This window comes from Lissotriton vulgaris, chromosome 12, assembly GCF_964263255.1.
Source record: "Lissotriton vulgaris chromosome 12, aLisVul1.2, whole genome shotgun sequence".
NCBI classification, from domain to species: Eukaryota; Metazoa; Chordata; class Amphibia; order Caudata; family Salamandridae; genus Lissotriton; species Lissotriton vulgaris.
This window is the reverse complement of record NC_141700.1, coordinates 731,740,914-731,760,886: the sequence shown is the minus strand read 5'-3', so window position 1 is coordinate 731,760,886 and position 19,973 is coordinate 731,740,914. Positions and strand designations below refer to the sequence as shown.

General features: G+C 44.1%; 1 protein-coding gene across 1 annotated transcript in view; it reads left to right on the top strand.

Annotated features, from left to right (window-relative positions):
- The window catches only part of LOC147678418 (transmembrane protein 272-like), a 63,032-nt gene extending 44,017 nt beyond the window's left edge, over positions 1 to 19,015 (top strand). The window contains exons 4-5 of the mRNA XM_086946010.1: positions 13,668 to 13,865; positions 15,264 to 19,015. Coding sequence (XP_086802136.1) covers positions 13,668 to 13,865; positions 15,264 to 15,484 — 419 coding nt within the window. The 3' untranslated portion in view covers positions 15,485 to 19,015. The remainder of the gene's footprint in view (positions 1 to 13,667; positions 13,866 to 15,263) is intronic.
- The last annotated feature ends 958 nt before the right edge of the window (positions 19,016 to 19,973 follow it).

Genomic DNA, 19,973 nt, shown 5'->3' with positions numbered 1-19,973 from the left:
TTACGAGTACCAATTACATTACATTACATAATCAAGGCGACTGATTAACAGCGCCTGGATAAGAGTCGCTCGAGCGCTAAACGGAATCCTTGGGAAACCTTTTCTCAACATCCGCATAGTCCCAAAGCAGGAGGCTGCAAGGGTCTTTACCTGTTCCTCCATTGAGAGCTGATTATCTATCTTTATCCCCAGGTTCTTGGCCCAGCTTCTCGGGGAGGGGGCCTCTCCTAGTTCTGATGGACACCAGTCTGGGGACCACAAGTCCACAGCCTTGCCAAACAAGAGTATCTCGGTTTTAGCGGAATTTAGTTGTAGAAAGTTTCTCTTCATCCAATCTGCTATGTTAATCATACACCTCAAAAACTTTGCTTTCGTTTCGACCGGATCTCTCTCTATGTGTACAATCAGCTAAGTGTCATCAGCGTAAGATATAGTTTCAAACCCACAGTTCCTGATGATTGAGGCCAGTGGGGCAACATATAGATTAAATAATGTAGGACTCAATATAGAGCCTTGCGGTACCCCCTAGTCCACTGCATCTGGAAATGACACATAGCACCCTAATTGGACGGATTGAGTTCTATCTGATAGATAACTCTGAAACCATTTAAGGGCTAAGTCTCCGACACCAATCTCTAGCAGCCTGTTTAGCAGAATACTGTGTGAGATGGTGTCGAAAGCTGCCGACAGTCCAGCAGCACTTATAAGTAAGTTAACCAATGCCTGTTGTGAGTAAACCAAACAGACATACATGTTTATGGGTCAGAGCACAGGCATTGAAACCTGTTTGGCATGACTCCATATACCTACAGAGTCGGAAAAACAGCAGCATCAGTCCAAAACATTGGGGGTGATCATGCAAAGAGGCATTATCTTACACTTAACAAGTATTGCTGAAGAACAGCAGTTGCCAGTCTTATGCTCCCTTGGTGCTAAGGGCTGTTTAAGAACAATGTTGGGACAATAGATGTGTTTGTTCTTATGCCACTGAACGAAATGTGCATAGTCTCCTAGTCAATCTCACAGGCCTAGTCTTTGTAAAGTAATGTAACTTATTTGGGTATTTGTAAAGTGCACAGCTACTCCACGGAGTGTCCCGGCGCTAAAGACCACTAAAACAGGCAGAGTATGCTCCAAGCAACTGACTAGTACTACTGTTGAAATAGCCAGGTTTTTCATTTTTTCCTGAACGCACATAGGTCAGATGTCTGTCTAAGAGAAGGTGGCAGACCATTCCACAATCAGGATGCCACCACTTGAAAAGAGCGGCTGCCCATGCGGTAATGGGAAAACCTAGGGATGGTCACCAGGTACTGCATCAAGGACCTTTGGGTCCGTCGAGGGGCGTAGTACAGGATCCTTTTCCTAATATATTGAGCCCCCGAGTTATGTATGGCCTTAAAGGCCAAGGTAAGAGCCTTAAAGTGGACCCTCCTACGCACAGGGGGCCAATGGAGAGATTTTAAGTGGGGGGTCATATGAGCCCTGGGTCCTACCATAAGAATAGCTCTGGCCACCGAGTTCTGGATCACCTGCAAGCGATCTAATATATATTCCAGTAAGCCTAAATATAAGACATTTGCGTAGTCCAGGCTTGATACAATCAGGGCCTGGACTACCGTATTTCTGAGGGGGACCGAGAGCAGGGGGAGGAAGTTCTTAAGCATTTTTAGAAGCCCAAAGCAGTTGCCAGCCACAATTTGAATTTGGGTCTTCATGGACATGTCTGTATCCAGCTTCACCCCAAGGTTTTTTACGATAGTAACTGAGGACATTGGGCGGGACATGTCCAATGGCCACCACTGGTGCCACGCCTCACTCGTATTGGAACCGAAAAAAATAATCTCCGACCTTTTGGAATTACACTTTAATTGGTTCCCTCCGTTATGCAGGTGTTTATCTCACTGCCTCTGAACATGGTGCCCTTCTTGCAGGTGAACAGAAGTTGTGTGTCGTCAATGTAAAATACAATTTTTGCATGTTCCTCTGCTAAGAGTGCAAGGGTGGCTTATACACATTAAACAAGGCCGGACTTAAAATAGAGCCCTGGAAAACTCCAACTTTCAAGGGGGTGATGGGGGGCCCAGAAAAGAGGGGACCATATTGTTTGATGGTGGCCACTTAAAAAGGTAGTGTACCATTTGAGAACCGTGCCACCAATACCGCAATCTTGAAGTCTTTCCAGGAGTCTGTCATGGGGCACTGTATCAAAGGCCGCAGACAGGTCTAATAGCACCAGTACCGCATTTCCACCACTATCCAAGGTAGTTTTAATAGTTTCAGAGACTTCTCGTAAGGCCGTCTCTGTACTGAAGTTTGCTCTGAACCATGACTGACTTGGATGTAATATGTTATTGGCCTCCCCATATTCCTTAGTAACTATGATTACATATTTCTCCAAGATCTTGGAAAAGAAAGGCAACAGTGAAATTGGCCTGTAGTTGTTCACTATCAGTTGGTCTGCAAAAGGTTTTTTTAACAGTGGGAGAATTTTAACGTGTTTCCAGCTCTCGGGCATTAATCCCTCTGACAAGGAGTTCAGAACCCGGTTGACCGCTGGGTTAATCACTTCAGCAATTGACACCAGTACTCTCGCTGGACAGGGGTTCACGGGGAACCGGATTTCAGAGCCTTCATTATCTCAAGGGATTTATCTAATAGGATAGGCGGGAACTGTGAGAAAGGCGCACCTAAAGTAGAATTAACTCTGGGGGGAGCAGGTGTATTTTGTGGAGAAGTGTGGCTCACTGGTTAGAGGAGGCAGACCTGGAAGCAGAGGTCAGCCCAGGACCAGGGTTCAATTCCCGGCTCGGCGGGTCTTGAGTCCGAAAATGTCCACGGACTCAACAATTCTCGCTCTGGTGCCTACTCAATTCATGGGTTCACACTCTGCGACTCTGGGCAATAGCTTGCTTAATCTCCACAACGGCCCCTCATGGTGGGATGCCTGGCTTTCACCTTGTGGATACCCTGCCGGGGTATCTCACAGGGGAATACCAGGACGGGTTCCCTAAGCAAGCGCTTAGATACCGGGTCGGTGATTTGCGCTATATAAATACATGTACATTTACATTTACATGTACATTTACCCTCTACCCGAGGCAGCTCCTTAAAGGAATCTTTGTGTCCTTGCATTAATGTCTCTGTGGCCTCTTTAGCCAGTTAGCTTGTGTACATTTCAGTGCACTTCTCAGTGACCCTGTGTGTCTGTATCCCTATGTACCAAAGCCCGACTCTGTGTATTTCCCAATGCCAGTGTCAATCACAAGGTCCATATATCAGGTCCCCACATCGTTGTCCAAATGGCGATGTCCATGTAAAAGAGTCAATTTCTTCATGTCCATATGGCTGTTTGCCAATTTTTGTCCCCATGTAAGCGCTCCGGAGCCACTATGCTCAGCTCAATGCCCGTGTCAATCTCCAAGGGGCACTATTCCAATGTCAGTGCCACAAGGCTCCTTCACCATCTTTTAAATATGCTCTTCTCAATGTACGGTCTTGAATTTAACAGTCCAATTTAGACTGCATTTTCATTAGAGACTTGGCTAAAAAATGACTTTGCACCAGAAATATTCCTAGCTTCTAAGTCTGGCTATCTTATTTAACATTTTGATAGAACATCAAAAGGGGTGGTGAACTGTTGTGCTTCTATTGAGAGTATCTTGAGGTATCCGATTGCCTCTTTCCTCCAATTAAGGGAGTAGAAGCGCTAGCCCTAATTTTTAAAATATCAGCCAAAATCTCCTTTAAATGCATTCTCATCTAGGAACCCCCAAGACCTACTGATATTTTAATCAGTGCATTTTTTAATCTTTTGCAACGTGTCTTCTTTATACCAATAACATTCTTCTGGGTGATTTTAATATTCAGCTTGATAACAAATCAGATAAGGACATTGTTAATTGTAGCAATTTTTTCTCCTCTTTACATCTAGAAAACAATAAAGAGCCCACCCACAAAGCTGTCCATACATTTGACGCCATTTTATATTCCATTTTTTGGCATCAATTTTGAAGTATCCCAAGTTGACTGGGATTGATCATAGTCTGATTTATTTTAAGTTGCATGGCCCTATCCAGCCTCTTTGACATTCCTGTTGACAGCATGACAAACTGACCTCTGAAGGTTGCAACAAAGTGCAACATCCTTCCTGTCCTATCCTCAATGAGGACAACCCCACACACAACTCCGATGCCATAGACAACGCGAGTTCATCCTCGCTGGACCAAGTGATACCAATAAAAGCATTCAAACCTAGACGGGCTAAACCCTCACCCCGGTAGTGCAATGAAGAAGCAAAAACACAAAAAAGACTGCAAAAAACTCAAAAGATTATGGCGGAAAGGCTATGAACCACATTTGAAAGAAATATACTCTACCCACTTAGATTCCGATTACAATAAAATCAGGAAATCAAAGGCTGAGTTCTTCTAAAAAAATTAGATTTTAGAATCTAAAAACCCCACAAGGGACATTAAATAGCTCATTAGCCATCTGGAATCCTCGATCGGGTTTTCGCAAAGGACAGTCACTGCCAAAGCCGCAGACCACATCAGACACACCTTGGATGGAAATGGAGTGGTGACTTTTACTAGAAGGTTCTGCAGCCTTGATACTATCTCCCACTCCATTTTACTCCAAAGACTAGAGGGAGTCAGATTCACCCTTTCGGCACTTTCCACAATCCTGTGTACGTCGCACACACTAGTGCATGCATATCAGACACTTCACTAACTCAACATTTAACAGTAGTTGCTTGCAGTCATCGTGCGTATGACTCTCGGGTGGGGTTCGCGCGGGAGAATGGGGGAAAATGTAAAAAGAAACTTACCTCACCGGGTCCCGCGCCGCCTCCACTGCTGGCAGCGTTGTGATTGGTGCAGACGGCGCCCAGCCGGGTGCCTGTACGGAGGCCATTTTCTCTATGTAGGCTGCAAGGAACTCTTCAGCGGGACTAACATGGTCCCTGTATCTGACCGATCCACATTTCATCGTGGTCAGCAAGAGCTTGTGACTTTCTCTTGGTGTGGAGCCACCAGAGGACCAAGAGTGACACTTCGTGCTTTTGGAAGCTAATTTCACGAAAAACTTTCAAATGTAATATCTCTGATTCTACTGATTTAATTTATTTTCATTCTGGTGTCCTTTTATTTGTTAAAATGAAATGCACTCTTTTTTCAAACTGATTTGGGATTTTCCTTTAGTACTGTTCCCTTTAGTATTGTTTGTGTGCTGCGTAAATACTTTACACATACAAGTTAAGTCTGACTGCTTTTGTTCCAAGCTACCCGAGGGTTAAGCATAGGTTAAGTCAGTTACTTTTGTGGTTCACACTGAAAAGGATTATGGTTGTTGCCTGAGTGGGGCTTCCACTCCCCTCAACCAATAACCTAATTTCTTACAAGCAGTAGTATACTTTTAAATGTTTTTGGTATAAAGTTTGCTTCTTTCGCCACAACCTTGTTTTTTCTTCTAATTTCTTAATTGCTTCCTGAAAGTGATCCAAAGTACTCCACTTCTCCCAACTCTGGCGGAGGCAAGTGTTGAATTACATGATAGCCTTCTACGCCCAGTCTATAAAATAGTATTTTCCGGGTAATTATGGACTTACCAGACTGACACATAATGCACAGTCTGCTGAATGTTTTGCAGATTTCAAAACAATAAATTGTTTCTTGCTCAAAGACAACAAAACTTACTTTGAAAAAGCTTCATAAATGGTACTGCACAGTGGTAGGCCTTTATTTAGTTTCTCCGTTGCCACATAATTCTCAGGCCCCTGACAATAAGAACTATCACCCTTTAAAGCCTTTAAACATACTTCTTTTTTCCACTGGAGTCAGGGTACATCAGAACTCCCTGGAAACCTGCTTGCTGGTCCTCCATCATAAACAATCATGACCCAAATACACTTTCACAGGCACACTTTTCTGTAACTGTAATGTAATTTGTACTTGTAAAGGGCACTAATACCCCAACTGGGGTGTCCTGGCGCTGTAACGCATACCGCTGTGGAACCCTTCCTGGCTTTTTCCCTGTGAAATGTCCACTCCTGGGCACCCCCAAGGTGAAGCCAGGCATCCCAGCGCTGCTGGGGCCGTTGTGGAGATTAAGCAAGCTATTGCCTAGAGTTGCAGAGTGGGACCCATGATTAGAATAGGCACTGAGGCGAGAATTATCAGGTCCGAGAAAATTGAGCCCAAGACCTGCTGAGGCGGGAATTGAACCCTGGTCCTGGGCCAGACCTCTGCATCGGGGTCTGCCGCTCTAACAATTGAGCCACACTTCTCCACTCTCTTACCACAACTTTGTTCTCCCTTTAACAGATATGTACTGAGCAACTTTTAGGGTCTGACCTATGTTTTTACGTGAGGCAGCTGTGGTTCCTCAATTAGGGTGGAGGAGCATCGCTCCTCCGCTGCCAGTGCAGCAAAAATGAAAAGTAAACGATAATAAAACAAATTTGCTACCATTTTATTTTTCATGGTGGCAGTTGAGTCTGAGGGTGGGGTCAGCAGCAGAGAGGAACAGTGTGCACTTCAGCTTAAAGTGCGCATGTCACATTGGCTGCTGTCTTGTAATGGCAAGCCTGACATGCGGACTTTAAACACTCCAACTCGAGCTGTCCTAGACAGCTGAGTGGAGTGCAAGCACAAGCACCCCACTGCCTGAAGGAGCGTCAAACCAGCATGCTCCCGCCAATCCTGGTGCTTCTCTCATGCTTCCTGAGTAGCATGAGAGCAGCGTTTGGATTGGTAGTGGGGAGTTGGGTGAGGCTATGGAATCCTGCTCCTGAGCCAAGGAATGCTGAGACAAAAAGGAGAACCAGAGGCAGTAAATTTTATTTTTTATTTAAAGTCGATATAACCGACTGACAGGCAATGTGGGAAACTCACTGTGCCTTCAGCCTCAACTCAAGAGCTGTGAATCAACGGACCTTGAGTGTGAGCTTTGGCGTTAAGCCTAAGGGCACCGCTGGTTTTTATCAGTGCCTGTCAATTGGTCAAATATACGCCTCACCAATTTATTTTGCCGCAGGCCGCCACTGATGTGTGAAGACTTTACAGTTGTAAAGATATCACTAGTGAAACAACTTTGTGAATAGCAGACCATTGTAAACTTACACAAAAGAATACATTTACCTTTGTGAATCCGGCCCCATGTGTACAGTTGCAGCGTACAATTTCTTGTGGCCTAGGATACCAGCACAAATCTCTTTTGGGATGCAGTCTTTCTGAAATGCATCAGCTCATCACAAAAGCACTGGCTAATGAGCACACCCTTTACAATTTCAGGTGTTTGGTTATGGAATCGTGCAATTGCAACGTGCATCTGGCTTCAAGTGCAGTAGATCTTCCTTGCACCGGCCTCAGATTCTGTTGCTCCCACACTTACTACCCTCACTAGGCTTCTAGCCAGCATCTCCACACGGTCAAGCGAGCTGAGGCTTGAGGGTAAAGGGAATGGCAGTAATAGGCAACTTTACTGATTCATGCTGCCAAAAGAAGCAGGTGCCATTCAGCAGAAACATAGGCAGTGGAGGAGAAGAGTAGAACTGTACTTACGGATCCAATCTAAGACGTCTTGTAGCCCACCAGCACCTGTGATATCTATCCACCGCAGTAGTTGTCCACAGTAGTACTTGCAACACTTTTGTTTGAATGCTGTATTGCACCCCCACTATTTCATAATACACTCCATAGATACTGCGTGTCGCTCAGGCGCGCCTGGAGGGATCTCACTCAAAGGACGATATCACTTGCACACACATGCTAGTGTCAGAAATATCAGTGTTACCCATCAACAAATTCCCATGCCGGTGGCTCATGCTTTAGACCACTGGGGAGAAGGAAATGTCTCATGTCCATGAATCCACTCTATGAACATTGACTCTCTAAAGCTATGTAAGTAATGGTGGTGAGCATTGGGGAAGCACATTCACTGAACCAGTCTCTCTGCTACACAATCCTCCTTGGCCTGTCTGCAACCCAGGGAATTTGCACCCAATCTCTAACAGCTGCATGCTCAGGAAAGAGGATCAGGATGCTTTCCAAACAAGGAAAATACTTCTGCAAACTGATGATACTAGGGCACAAGAGATCCACCAAATAGATGGTGACATATGGTGTCCTCCAGGGATTGGTGCAAAGGAGTGCTCGTTTTCAATGCATATGTGAACAACTGTTGAGACTATGCCCACTTCTGTGAAGACGTTTATTCGACAACCCGCACACTTCACTTGTCGTACTTCATGAGAAAAGTGAGTTTTGATCTCCAACAACCTTTTCTTCTTCTCGTTCCCACCACAACCGCTCGTCTCCTGTTGTGTTGCTTGCAATCATCTCTAAAGCAGATACTTAACAGTCTCTCAGCTCTGTTGCTGGGCTGGTTCTTAGAGTCACTGGCTTCACATGCATCACAAGCAAGGATCTAGGAAGCCAGCTTCGGCTGGAGTGCCAGAAACCGGTCCTCGGAAGCTTGTTTCCGGTCCAGGGAAGACATGGCTTGGCAGTTCGGGCTGGACTGTTCCCATGAGGCACAGGGTCAAGGCTGATTTGCATATAGCCATGTCTGAACTGGGGTGGCAGAGTGGGCTAAAGAACGGTGATGGATTAAACCCAGATCTTTTGACTGGGTGTGAGTGTTTGATTGATTCGGATGCTCCGTCCATCACCACCCCCTTTTGTACTGCAATAATCTCTAAAGCAGATACTTAACAGTCTCTCAGCTCTGTTGCTGGGCTGGTCCTTTGAGTCACTGGCTTCACATGCATCACAGGTGTGGATAGGACGCCAGCGTCATACAGTCGCGTCACAAAGGAATGAGTAACAAGTTCATATCAACTTGACCCAACATTTAGGCTATCTTGTTTCTTATCACAAGAGGCCTGGAAATGCCTACAGAATTAACGTTTACTGATAGAAGATACCTTGAAGAACAATGAAGGAACATTTTATTACTACACTTATTAGACACCGCAGAAGAAGAAATGTAGAGAGAGCCTATGGTACTTATGCTCGCGGTGACGTATCTGAGCACCATTTTAAAGGTTTTCTGCATATCTGGGTAAATAACATTTACTGCAATGTCAAATTCTTTTTGTCCCTGTTTCTTCTTTTCAAAATGGAAAATATTGTCTGAACTGTGGGGTGATGATGAGCCAAACTTTGAACTAATCCAACCAGTGTTGCTGAAGACTAGACAAAGAGCACATACGTTCCTCATCTTACTTTCTCTGCAGAAGTACACTTCAGCTCTGATACAGGTTTTCCTTCCACCTTTGGTTTTCCCTTCCACCTCCGGTTTTCCTTCACCTCCAGGTTTTCCCTTCACCTCCAGGTTTTCCCTTCACCTCCAGGTTTTTCCTCCATCTCCTGGTTTTCCTTCCACCTCCGGTTTTTCCTTCCAACTCCGGGTTTTCCTTCTATCCCCGGATTAACCAGTTGTGCAAGGGCAGGAATGAAAGGAATGTATTACCTCAGGGTACAGGAACAAAAAGAAGATTACTCTGGGACATACACTCTTTTACATGTGTGGCGGTTTCTTTCGCCGATCTTCAGGAGACCGAGTGATCCACTGACGTATTCAGACACTGCGTTCAACAAATGTTTTGCAAACGATGCGCTTGGAGAGATGAGCTTCCCAACCTCGATCGTACCAGAATATGTAATGTTTCGTAAAATTTTCACTTTTCATGATTCATCAACGGATACAAATTGATTGTTTCATATTCGATATAAATTGGATGGTGGGCTTTCCTTTTGCGGTATGTCTTAATTCTGGGCCCATCCGTCCCCAGCTATATAAGGGCTCAACCCCATTGGTTATATAATGCAGAAGGAGAAGCCACTTTTGAAAGGGAACAACTTCAAACCTGTTCCAGAACTCTGACAGTGGAATTAACATCCCTGTCTGGAAAATGACTAAGAGGGGGGCATGCCACTTGGTTCCAGTACCTTCAAGCAAGCGTAGGGCTTGCACCGCAGAATACTTGATCTACTGAGAACCAGGGCTGGTGTCCTTGAAGCTATGGCATCGCCTGATGTTCATGCCATCTTACTGGAAGAGGCCTAGCAATGAACTTTGTGGTCCTGATGATGGTCTTCATGACGGCAGCAGTATAAGACCGAAACGTCGACAGTCACATCATCTCCATCTACGCTGCATGTGCACAAGCACACAACCATTATCAATTAATTTCTTTTGGTTATTGCTACAAATTGATTGGAGTTGATGTTTAAGTTGTGAACTGATGAGTTGAAGTTTTATATACCTCTGTTCACTACTTTGATGCTTTTTATTTGTCTCCCTACATTTTGAATTACAATTTACTTTATTGAAACCATATAAAACTTTCTGAACAACATACTTTTAACAGCTTGCCTGGTCTGCTGAGAGGGGGGAAAGTGCTGTAGACCCTGCAGGGAGACAACTGCTCAAGGAGGAGAAGCCCAGTGATGTGCCCGGAGCATGGGACAACGGAGAGGAGCGAACTAACTAGTGCTGATCTTCCATTGGGTCAACATTTGACAGCCAACTCTGGGGTTGTCCTTGTTTTTGGGTAGTGTTATCCTCCGTGTCTGTGCTGCGGTTGTGCCAGAGACAACGACACCGGGTAAAGAGACAGGGCCATCCGCGCCACTGCTGTAAACCTCAAGCAGGACTACTTACTCTACTGTTATCTGAGGGCCTCACAGGCAATGTTCCTGAGTGCCCCTTACTTCACGTGAACCAAGTGAGCTTGAATGTTGACGCTGCTCCTACTGCTAAATTCAATTAGAAAATGTGTCCTTTTTTTCACTGTGGCCCTGAGAGACCTTTTTAGTAGCAGAACACTACTGAACCGATGCTCAGGGTACAGAACCAGAAAGGAGGCTTACACTAGCCACAGTGAGCTCACGCATGTGCATTAATCTCTCTCAGTCATATTCTGTGTGATTATAATTCCATAGCATTCATAGTAAAACCCTGTGCCTATTAATTTGTGTAGTATTATGTTGTGGTATGAAAAAAAAAGTCCTATTTCTTTCTCTTTAAAGAAAAGCACTGAGCTGGACAGTACTTGGTGTGTCTGTTGTTTGTTTGAGGTCTGAACCTGTATTGCTTACTCTACCTCTCCTTTGACTGCTCTGCCTCGCTTTCCTGAGAGTCAAGTGTCAAAAGGGTGGCCCTGGCACCCAGCTTGTAGAGCCAGAGAAGGTAGGGCCCAGGACATTAGCGGTAAAATGCCCCAACCCCTACAGGTGAGGCCTGGTAACTCATGCTTGCCATGTGGGCCCAGAAGCGATTCTGACACCGGATCACTAGATAACATTTTGACACAGAAGTACACAATCTCTGCAAGGGCTTCAGTTATATTCTAATGGACTTTATGTAATCCTGCCCTCAACAACCCACCTCAGTACAGGAGTGCTGACACTGTCCTTTTTCCAGTGGGGTCACAACAAAAAGGGAGATACCCTTAAATCCAATAGGGACAGGGTGAAATCTTAAAAAGCATAAAAATGTCCCCAGAAGAACATAAATGTCCCTGACCACACTAGAGTGGTGTACTCTGATCACTATTATCAGACCACCACCTACAACACAATCTAATACAGAAAATGTACGTCAGTAGAGCACAGTAAAACAACCCAACAAAAACAATGTTATATTAAAAAAATATAGTATTGTTATTCTAACAATGATAAAAAGAGGGATGAACCTCCACAGTTTACAAACAAAGTACAATACATATTCGGAAAACTGAAGGTCGACGCTGCGTTTCGGTGAGTTTTTTCGATGTATCACCTTCTTCAGGACAGTTTTCTATAACCTCTATACGAGGACTAGTGTTCAATCTTTAGATTAAAAACAATGATTCTACGAGGTAATATGACCTTATGATGGATCCCAATGATATCCAATATTAAAACCTCATAATAAAAACAGTAAAATGGAATATGCTGCATGTCAGAAGCCACTGTATTTAATTTATTCAGATATGACGCACCATTGTTCTAGAAGGGAAATGATGTATTGTGACTGGAGTTCTGCACCATTTACTATTTTCAGTGCTGGAATATACATGCACTTTCAGGGTCTGATAGGTACGATCCAGCCCACCTTTATCTATTTAACATGCTTACTAAAATAGGACGGCCTCCCTGCTTCCACTCGTGCAGCTTCCGGGTCAGGATACCGATGGTGCAGAACTCCAGTCACGATACATCATTGGATATCATTGGGATCCATCATAAGGTCATATTACCTCATTGAATCCTTGTTTTTAATCTAAAGATTGAACACTAGTCCTCGTATAGAGGTTATTGAAAACTGTCCTGAAGAAGGTGGTACATCGAAAACTCACTGAAGCGTCGCGTCGACCTTCTGTTTTCTGAATATGTATTGTACTTTGTTTTTGAACTGTGGAGGTTAATTCCTCTTTTTATCATTGTTAGAATAAAAATACTATATTTTTTTAATAGAACATTGTTTTTGTTGAGTTGTTTTACTGTGCTCTACTGACATACTTTTTCTGTATTAGATTGTGTTGTAGGTGGTGGTCTGATAATAGTGATGAGAGTCCATCACTCTAGTGTAGTCATGGACATTTTATGTTCTTCTGGGGGCGTTTTTATGCTTTGTTACTTTTTCCAGTGTGTCCTGTGTTAAGATTTAGTGAGTGTAGGAACATGGGTTCCAAAAAGCACTCAAAAGGGACTTCAAGGTAAGAAGGCAGGTACAATAAGACAATAATGCATGTACTCCACACCATGCAGCAAGTGAACTGAACTCATGCCAAGCTTCGCCACAGAGCCCAGGTAGGGATGTTAGTGTTGGCTACAATTTTCCAGTGGCGACCCTTACCCAGTTACCAAAGTATGTAAGTGGGTGACATCACCTCATCGCCACAGCTGCTCAGACATCAAAGTTTGATACAGGCAATGAATGGCAAGTGCCAAGCATAAGGGTTCCCAGGAAATGCACCCTAGGGAAGCGGAAAGAGGCTGGGGTCCTTTGAGTTATGGTAAAACATTTCCATTCTTTAAGGAGACAGCTCTTGGAAAATATATTTTTGAAAAATTAGAAAAGCTCTAATAAAGAGGCACTCACATTTTTCTTTGTCCCGGAGTCGCTCAATGTGTGTTATAGTGCGCTTTATTTTTATAATTAATTTATGATCTTACAATGTGTGTCTTGATTTGTCTATTTTTTTGGACGTTTTATTGGGTTTTGTGTTCACCTATAACTGAAAGAATAAACTTATAAGAAAAAATAACAATTGCATCCTTGTAAAGTACCAACGCTGAATCTCTGTGTGTGTGGACTTACTGCCTCTGGATGGCCAAGTAGATCATGCATCTTGAGCACAAAGTGATGAGTGACAGACCTTGACCAATAACAAACTGGCAAAGGACCAATAGATACACATAGCTGGACAGAGTGAACAAACTATGTTGGTTGTCTCAATCTTACAGCTTCCTTCACTTAACATCATTATTGTATTCCTGGTGGGACTTACAGACTAGTGCCTACAAACTGTGAAATCTACAATTGTCCACCTTTACAGAGTTTATTGTTGGGGCACCGTACTTCACCTGTCATCGGTACAGGTGACTGGTGGGATTGTCTAATGGAAGATGCGTTAATAAAATCTTGATGGCTTCCTCTGCTTTTTCCCACAGGGTCAGTGTTCTTCAGAGACTGCCCCGCACAATACCTCATCCCCTACTACCTGATCATTTCTGGTGCTTCAAGCGTCCTGCTCCTGTTCCTAGCTTCCCTACCCTGTGGATATGATAGTGATCCCCCACAGCCGTCCGTCCTCATGGTGGCCAGCCAAGGACTTATTGTTCTCTTCAAGATAGCCTTCTTTATCGCAGGTGAGTAGTCCTGTGTTGATGGAACTCCAGCTTCTGCCTCTTGCATGCTGATCCTGTCTTCCCCATCTGTGCATTGACAGGAGTGCATGGACTTGAGCTGTCTTGGTGGGCAGGATGAGAACAAGACCAGGGCCACAGTTGGAACTAAGGAGGTAAGAAGGGCAGAAGACAATTAAGAATTGGCAACTTTAGAGCTGTACAAGAAGAGGCTGAGCAACATTGAGGCAAACATTGGATCCAACCAACTAAGAACCAAGAATGGCCTAGTAAGATGATCCGATTGTAGAGAAGAATTACACGCAGGCTTGCATCTCCAGTGGTGGCCATAAGTCAAATATCCTGGGGAGAAGCTTGGACTAAGGGCAGTCACCTGTGACTGAATATAGGCCAACACCGTAGTATTAGGTAATGATCTTTAGGCATCGCTCATGGCAGCCTGACGGGTCAGATCTGAATGACTCATAACTGCACCGGCACCTCCTCAAGGCAGAGAGGACGTCATCAGTCATAGCCCTCAAGCCTTCCATCACTAGATGGATTTTATTCCCCATCCTTTCTACTCCTCCAACTAGCATAACTTAAAACGCTCCATAAGGCAATTGTTGAGATTGGTAAAGTGGGTCTGGCAGTGAGAAACCTGGAAACCACTTGTAGCATTCTGAACTCAGGTGTGTGACCATCCAGCTCAGCTCACATGAGATCCCGGTGGCAGCGAATAGACAGTAGCATAAAAAGAAGGTCAGATTAATAATGAAGCCAAGATCATCTTATTCACGTGGTCACATCTAGCGGTGAAAGCACACTCTACAGAATTGAGGAATGAAACGGTAGCCCTCACAATGCTAGACGTTAACATAGGCAGAGTGGCAGGCTCAGGACTGTGCAACCCTGGTGACATAGACTTACTACTTTCACCCTCACTCCCTCATGCTCCCCCTTTCATTCTTCTGGCCCCTCCTATAGAACCTAGATGTGAAACTGTCACTGCGGCTCTTCTGTAACTGAGGGTTATGCTTAAAAGTTTATATTATGCAATTTTATGAGTTTAGAAGAACCCCACTCTCAAAATGGTCCCTTGCCTGCTCTGTGCTCCTTTGTCCCCCCCATCACTTTTCCTACTCTAGTCCTCTCCCCAAGTATCACATTGTCCTCTACTATCCTTTGTTCCCTCACATCCATCCCTCCCCTTTCAGCCTCTCATCAGTTCCATTCTCCCTTATGACCCTCTCAAAGTCTCACTACCTCTCCCCACCCCTTCGGTCCTTTCTTCCTTCCTTTAAACGTTCCCCCTTCTGCCCTCCCGTTTATGGTTTGCTTTTACATATCCCCTCCATTTTGGTGAAGTCAGATGCTCTTTATCCAGTAGATGCAATAACATCTCTCTTCTGCTTCCCACAGGAAATGTTTGGATATATTCCATTTACTCCCCGAACTACACAAACCACGATGCCGCAAACTACTGCCACAAGGTGCTGTATCTCTACGCCTTCTGGGTGACCATGGCGTCCTACATTCTCCTTGGATTGATGATCATCATCAGCTGCTGTATCCTCATCTGCTTATTTGCATTATGGTCAAACATCCCCAGGGGACCGCGTCCTGACTCAGTCTTCACCTAGGCTGGGGTTGCCGAGTTTCCGCTTCCTGCTGGTCCAAGGTAGCTTCACATCTACAGTGTTTACTGGGCCATCCCCGCAGTCCATCAACACATTCATCGAATGATCTCGTTGGTCCCGTCAGGGGCACTTTCAGTTCCCATGGAGAATGGTTTTCCACATCCTTCTACTGGGTAGAACAAAATCACTTGCGAGCAGCCATCACCAGCAGAAAGGGGCGAGAATTCAGTACAGCTGGAATGATCCAGCCACCTTAGTACAAGCGAGTAAGATTACATTCCGCTACAACTAGGAGCATTTAAAACCCGTACACATCGGTAGTTTCCAATATAGAGGACAATGCCGGCGTCACCCACCAACGGCCGTGTCATTAAACTAGTCCCATTTGAAACTAGTAAACACAAGTAAACTGATGTACTTGATCACAAAACCAACTGTATCCAATATAGAGAAGGAAATGGCTATTTTTGAGGAACTGTGCGACCTGCAGGCCTCCAAAAATGGTCTGCTGTAGTGGTAATAGGAAGTTCACCAAACCTTGTGTGCAGAGCTCCAACCACTCCCACACATTGCAAGCTCCTCATACCCCTCTTCCCCTACAACGAGAATAGACATTTGCTCCATTGAAAACTCTGGACCAAATTATGACTAGGAAGCAAATGGCGACCCATTAATGCGGACTTCTGGCCTCTGGATCAGATTGTTAATGGGCCTGGAGCATTCGCTATTCCCCTGTCAATGTATCAAGACCCCTTCAGCTAATCTGTGTAACCCCTCCTTTCAGACGGAGCTGTCAATGAGGAAGACCTACGATTCGCAAGGCCTTTGGTACGGTTCATCTCTGCATTCATTTAGAAGGCGTCAACCTCGCAATTTATCCCATAGGCTTTTGTTGGAAATGTCTTCTCTGTCCATGACTAGCTATTTAGTCCCCTTTCTGAATGCTCGATAGGCTCTTTATCCGACTCCTATCCACCTCGGAGTGTACACATCGGCTCCTGTTGTTTTTTAAAAAAAAATTTTTAGGCCGTCTGCTTCAACTGGATATTTAATATTTATTCCAGAGCCTTCTTTTCCATCTTTGGTGTTGCACCCCCTAAGAACCTCCCCCCTCATCACTGAATGCTAAATCAGATGTTTATGCAGCTGTACACCCGACTGAGGGCCTGATTTAGATCTCGACAGATGGGTTACTCCATCACAATGGTGACGGAAATCCTACCTGCCATTATATAAATCCCATTATATCCTGTGGAATTTATTTTTCCGGGGATGGGATATCCATCGCCACTGTGACGGAGTAACCTGTCCACCGAGATCTAAATCAGGCCTGGAGTGTTTACCTATCCTCATGCATTCTATCCTCATTCATTCCTTACTCTGCGTTTATCGTCCCACCTACACGCCATTTAGTTTATGCACCCTCTTACTTCCTGAGTGCCTCATGGAACCATTAGAACCTACATCCTGGTTGATTAATGTTCTCATGCAATTCGCTTGATTTCCCCCTTGCATGCATGATTGGTGCTAACCCACTCCTCCATTGGAACCTTTGTGCCTTTTCCCCTGATGAACTTTCGAAAGGGGATGGTACATTCTGAGTTAGAGCGATGAGAGATCTCAACTGGACCTTGAAGCCGCCTACTGCAAAGTCATCCCTTTGTAAACGCAACTAGCTCAAAAACTAGACCAACCGGTCTTACTTTCGGTGCCTTCAGAAAACCTATATTTATACTAAGAGGCACCAGACTAACAAAGAGTGGGTTGGTTTTGTCTGATCATTGACACGAAAACGTCAAGTTGTCTTAGAAAAACAGAATGATTAATAGTTTTGCTAGTAAATGTTCTGTCTGCCAATGCGGTGGGTGGATGTCTCCTTATATTCAATTTTTACAATTTGCTATTTGTTTCTCGCCTTCCCTTAAAGGCTGAGTTGCTGATTCTCTAAGTATTCAATAATTGAACAGTCTTTTACTTGTCAACCTTTGAGATGTGTTGTCATGTGTAATTAGTGTTGGCCTGATATAATTCACAATCTGTACAGTGCAGGTTACTGTGACATAGTATTATCAGTGTGTTGTTGCAATGTTATGAGTTGTATCAGATTTCATTTCTAATTTTCTGTACAAAATAAGCTACAGGGACACAGTTCTTTAGATATACTGCCTTATCTATATGTAAAAGGCTATACATTGTTATGTTAGGTTGAGTTGTGATATTTGTAAAGTTGTCTTAATGCACCAGATATGGCCTTCGTTTGTTCACCAAAGACATTGATTTTCTGTGTTGCACACCAAGAGCAGAGCTCTTAAGGCCGAACAATGGTCTGCCTAGAGATGCAAAGACCTTCCTCCAAGACTGGGCAGGATTCCAGGAGGACAGTGGTTCACCTGCACTCCAGAAAGGTTCCTTCAGTTCTGGTGGTCTCTGACCCAAGGACCCAATGTGCGACAGAGCGAGAGGTGTGATGTCAAGGGGGAACCAGGCAGTGCTAAGGTTGGGCGAGGTTCTCACCACAGAGATGAACAAAGGACTGGTCGCTTATAGCCCAATGGTCAGAGGTTTTAGGTCAGTGATGAACAGAAAAGGGGAAGTGTGAGCAGCTACTGGGCGATCCTCGTCCTCATCATGGGCAGCTCGCTGAGGTGCATGGTGGCAGGTTGAATAAAGTGTGCCCGGACCACAGGCTCAGCTACAGCCGGCAGCCACCACAACTGGAAAACAAGTTAGATGTTGACATATCCTGATGATGCAATGATGAGACCAGTGGATGAGAAGTGTCTGACAAAAGTCCTCAATTCTTGGAGACAGCATGCAAGCTCAAGAGACACACTCCAGTGGGGCACCTGGGAAACACTGAAATCCATCAGAGTGACACCATGGGGTTGGGAGACCTGGACAGTTGGAGACTTTGGGGATTGCAGGTGATGCCAGATTCTTACTCCGTCAGCAAGTGAACCTGTAGGCGAGCCATGGTCCACCGATTCCTGTGCACTGGGCTACACGGCAGAAAGAGCTGCGGCAATCGAGAGTGAAAAACAAGTGAGATAGTAACACATCCTGCTGGTACCAGGATGAGCCATGTTGAATTGTTTGGTCATTCCATAAGAACTTTGTTACATTTACTAGTGGATTTTGCATTTCTTTATTTCTGGTAGGATTACGTTTTTAAGTCCTTTGTTTTTTAAATACAGAACGATGCGAAGGGTGGATGCAATAGATTTGTTGGCCGAAATGCGTTATTTCGATATGGCAGTAGGGATTGCTTGTTCTACAAAGATAGTTAAACAGAGACAAAGGATGGGTTGCAGCAGGATGGGCGGGTGATGGGTGGGTTAGGTGGGCTTTAAGTCTTTCTTTATTGTAAAAAGTTTAATTTTCTTAGAGTGTATTAAGGACAATTGTCGCAATAAACTTGTTACTGACTTGTAGTAAGTGAATGTCTTCATCCCCTGCCCATATCAAGATCATGCTTGATGTAACAAAGTGGTTCAATCGGAGTAAAGACACAAATAAAAACTCTTCTAATTCCCAGTTTAATTTCCTTTAAAAAACACCTTTTCTGAGTTTATCACTTGACCTTATCAAAAGTTGTTGGCAAAGAAATTGCAGAGAAGAACATAAGGTATGCCTGAAATAAAGATAGAATATACATTTGCTACCTTGCAAGCGAAGAGTTAAAAAAAAAACATAATTGAAGATTTGAGATGCTGGCACTTCTACTACAGAAAGGTAGAACATTTTGAAACCATTTGAAGGACCCTGGTCATCTGTCCAAAACGGTGAGTTTTTATCAGAAGCAGGTTCAAGCACCAGGACGCCCCTTTGCTGGGGCAGCTGTGCGCTGTATAAATATTATTAACATAACATAACATACTTTTAGCTATTCTTTTGGTTGAGACAGAAGGGGCTAATATGAATATTTTATTGTTTTTGTTAATGTAATTGTTCACGCACAGGAGGCAACACAGCTTTAGCCAATATGGATTATGACTCCGCGAGTTGGAAGTGTGACGACTCGGAAAGTACCATGTTATCTAATGCTATTCCATTTTTCTAAGCCCTGATGAAGTCTTGGAACGAGCTGCCTATTGGCCGAAATGTGTCAGCTAGAGGAAAACGAATCACATCTCACGTGAATACTTTGGGGCTAATGAAGATTAGGATAATGGGTGGTTCCTGGACTGTTCGTATAAATAAATGAGAGACTTCTTATTGTGGTGCAGGCATTTGAATATTTTCGTGATGGGGAACACTGGTGTGCTTCTTATTGGATACCTGTGGGCAATTCATTATCCTTACTGCTTGACACCTAATTCATAGATGTATTTCTTTACTTCTTATAGTACTGGACATTCACTATTTGGAACTGAAGAGGTGTGCACTTGCATCTCATTTAGTTACTCATCTTTGTCTTCTTTTTTATTAAACAGCGAAGACAACAAAACTATTGATAGCTAAAAAATAAAATGTGATTTTCCTTGCATTGCTA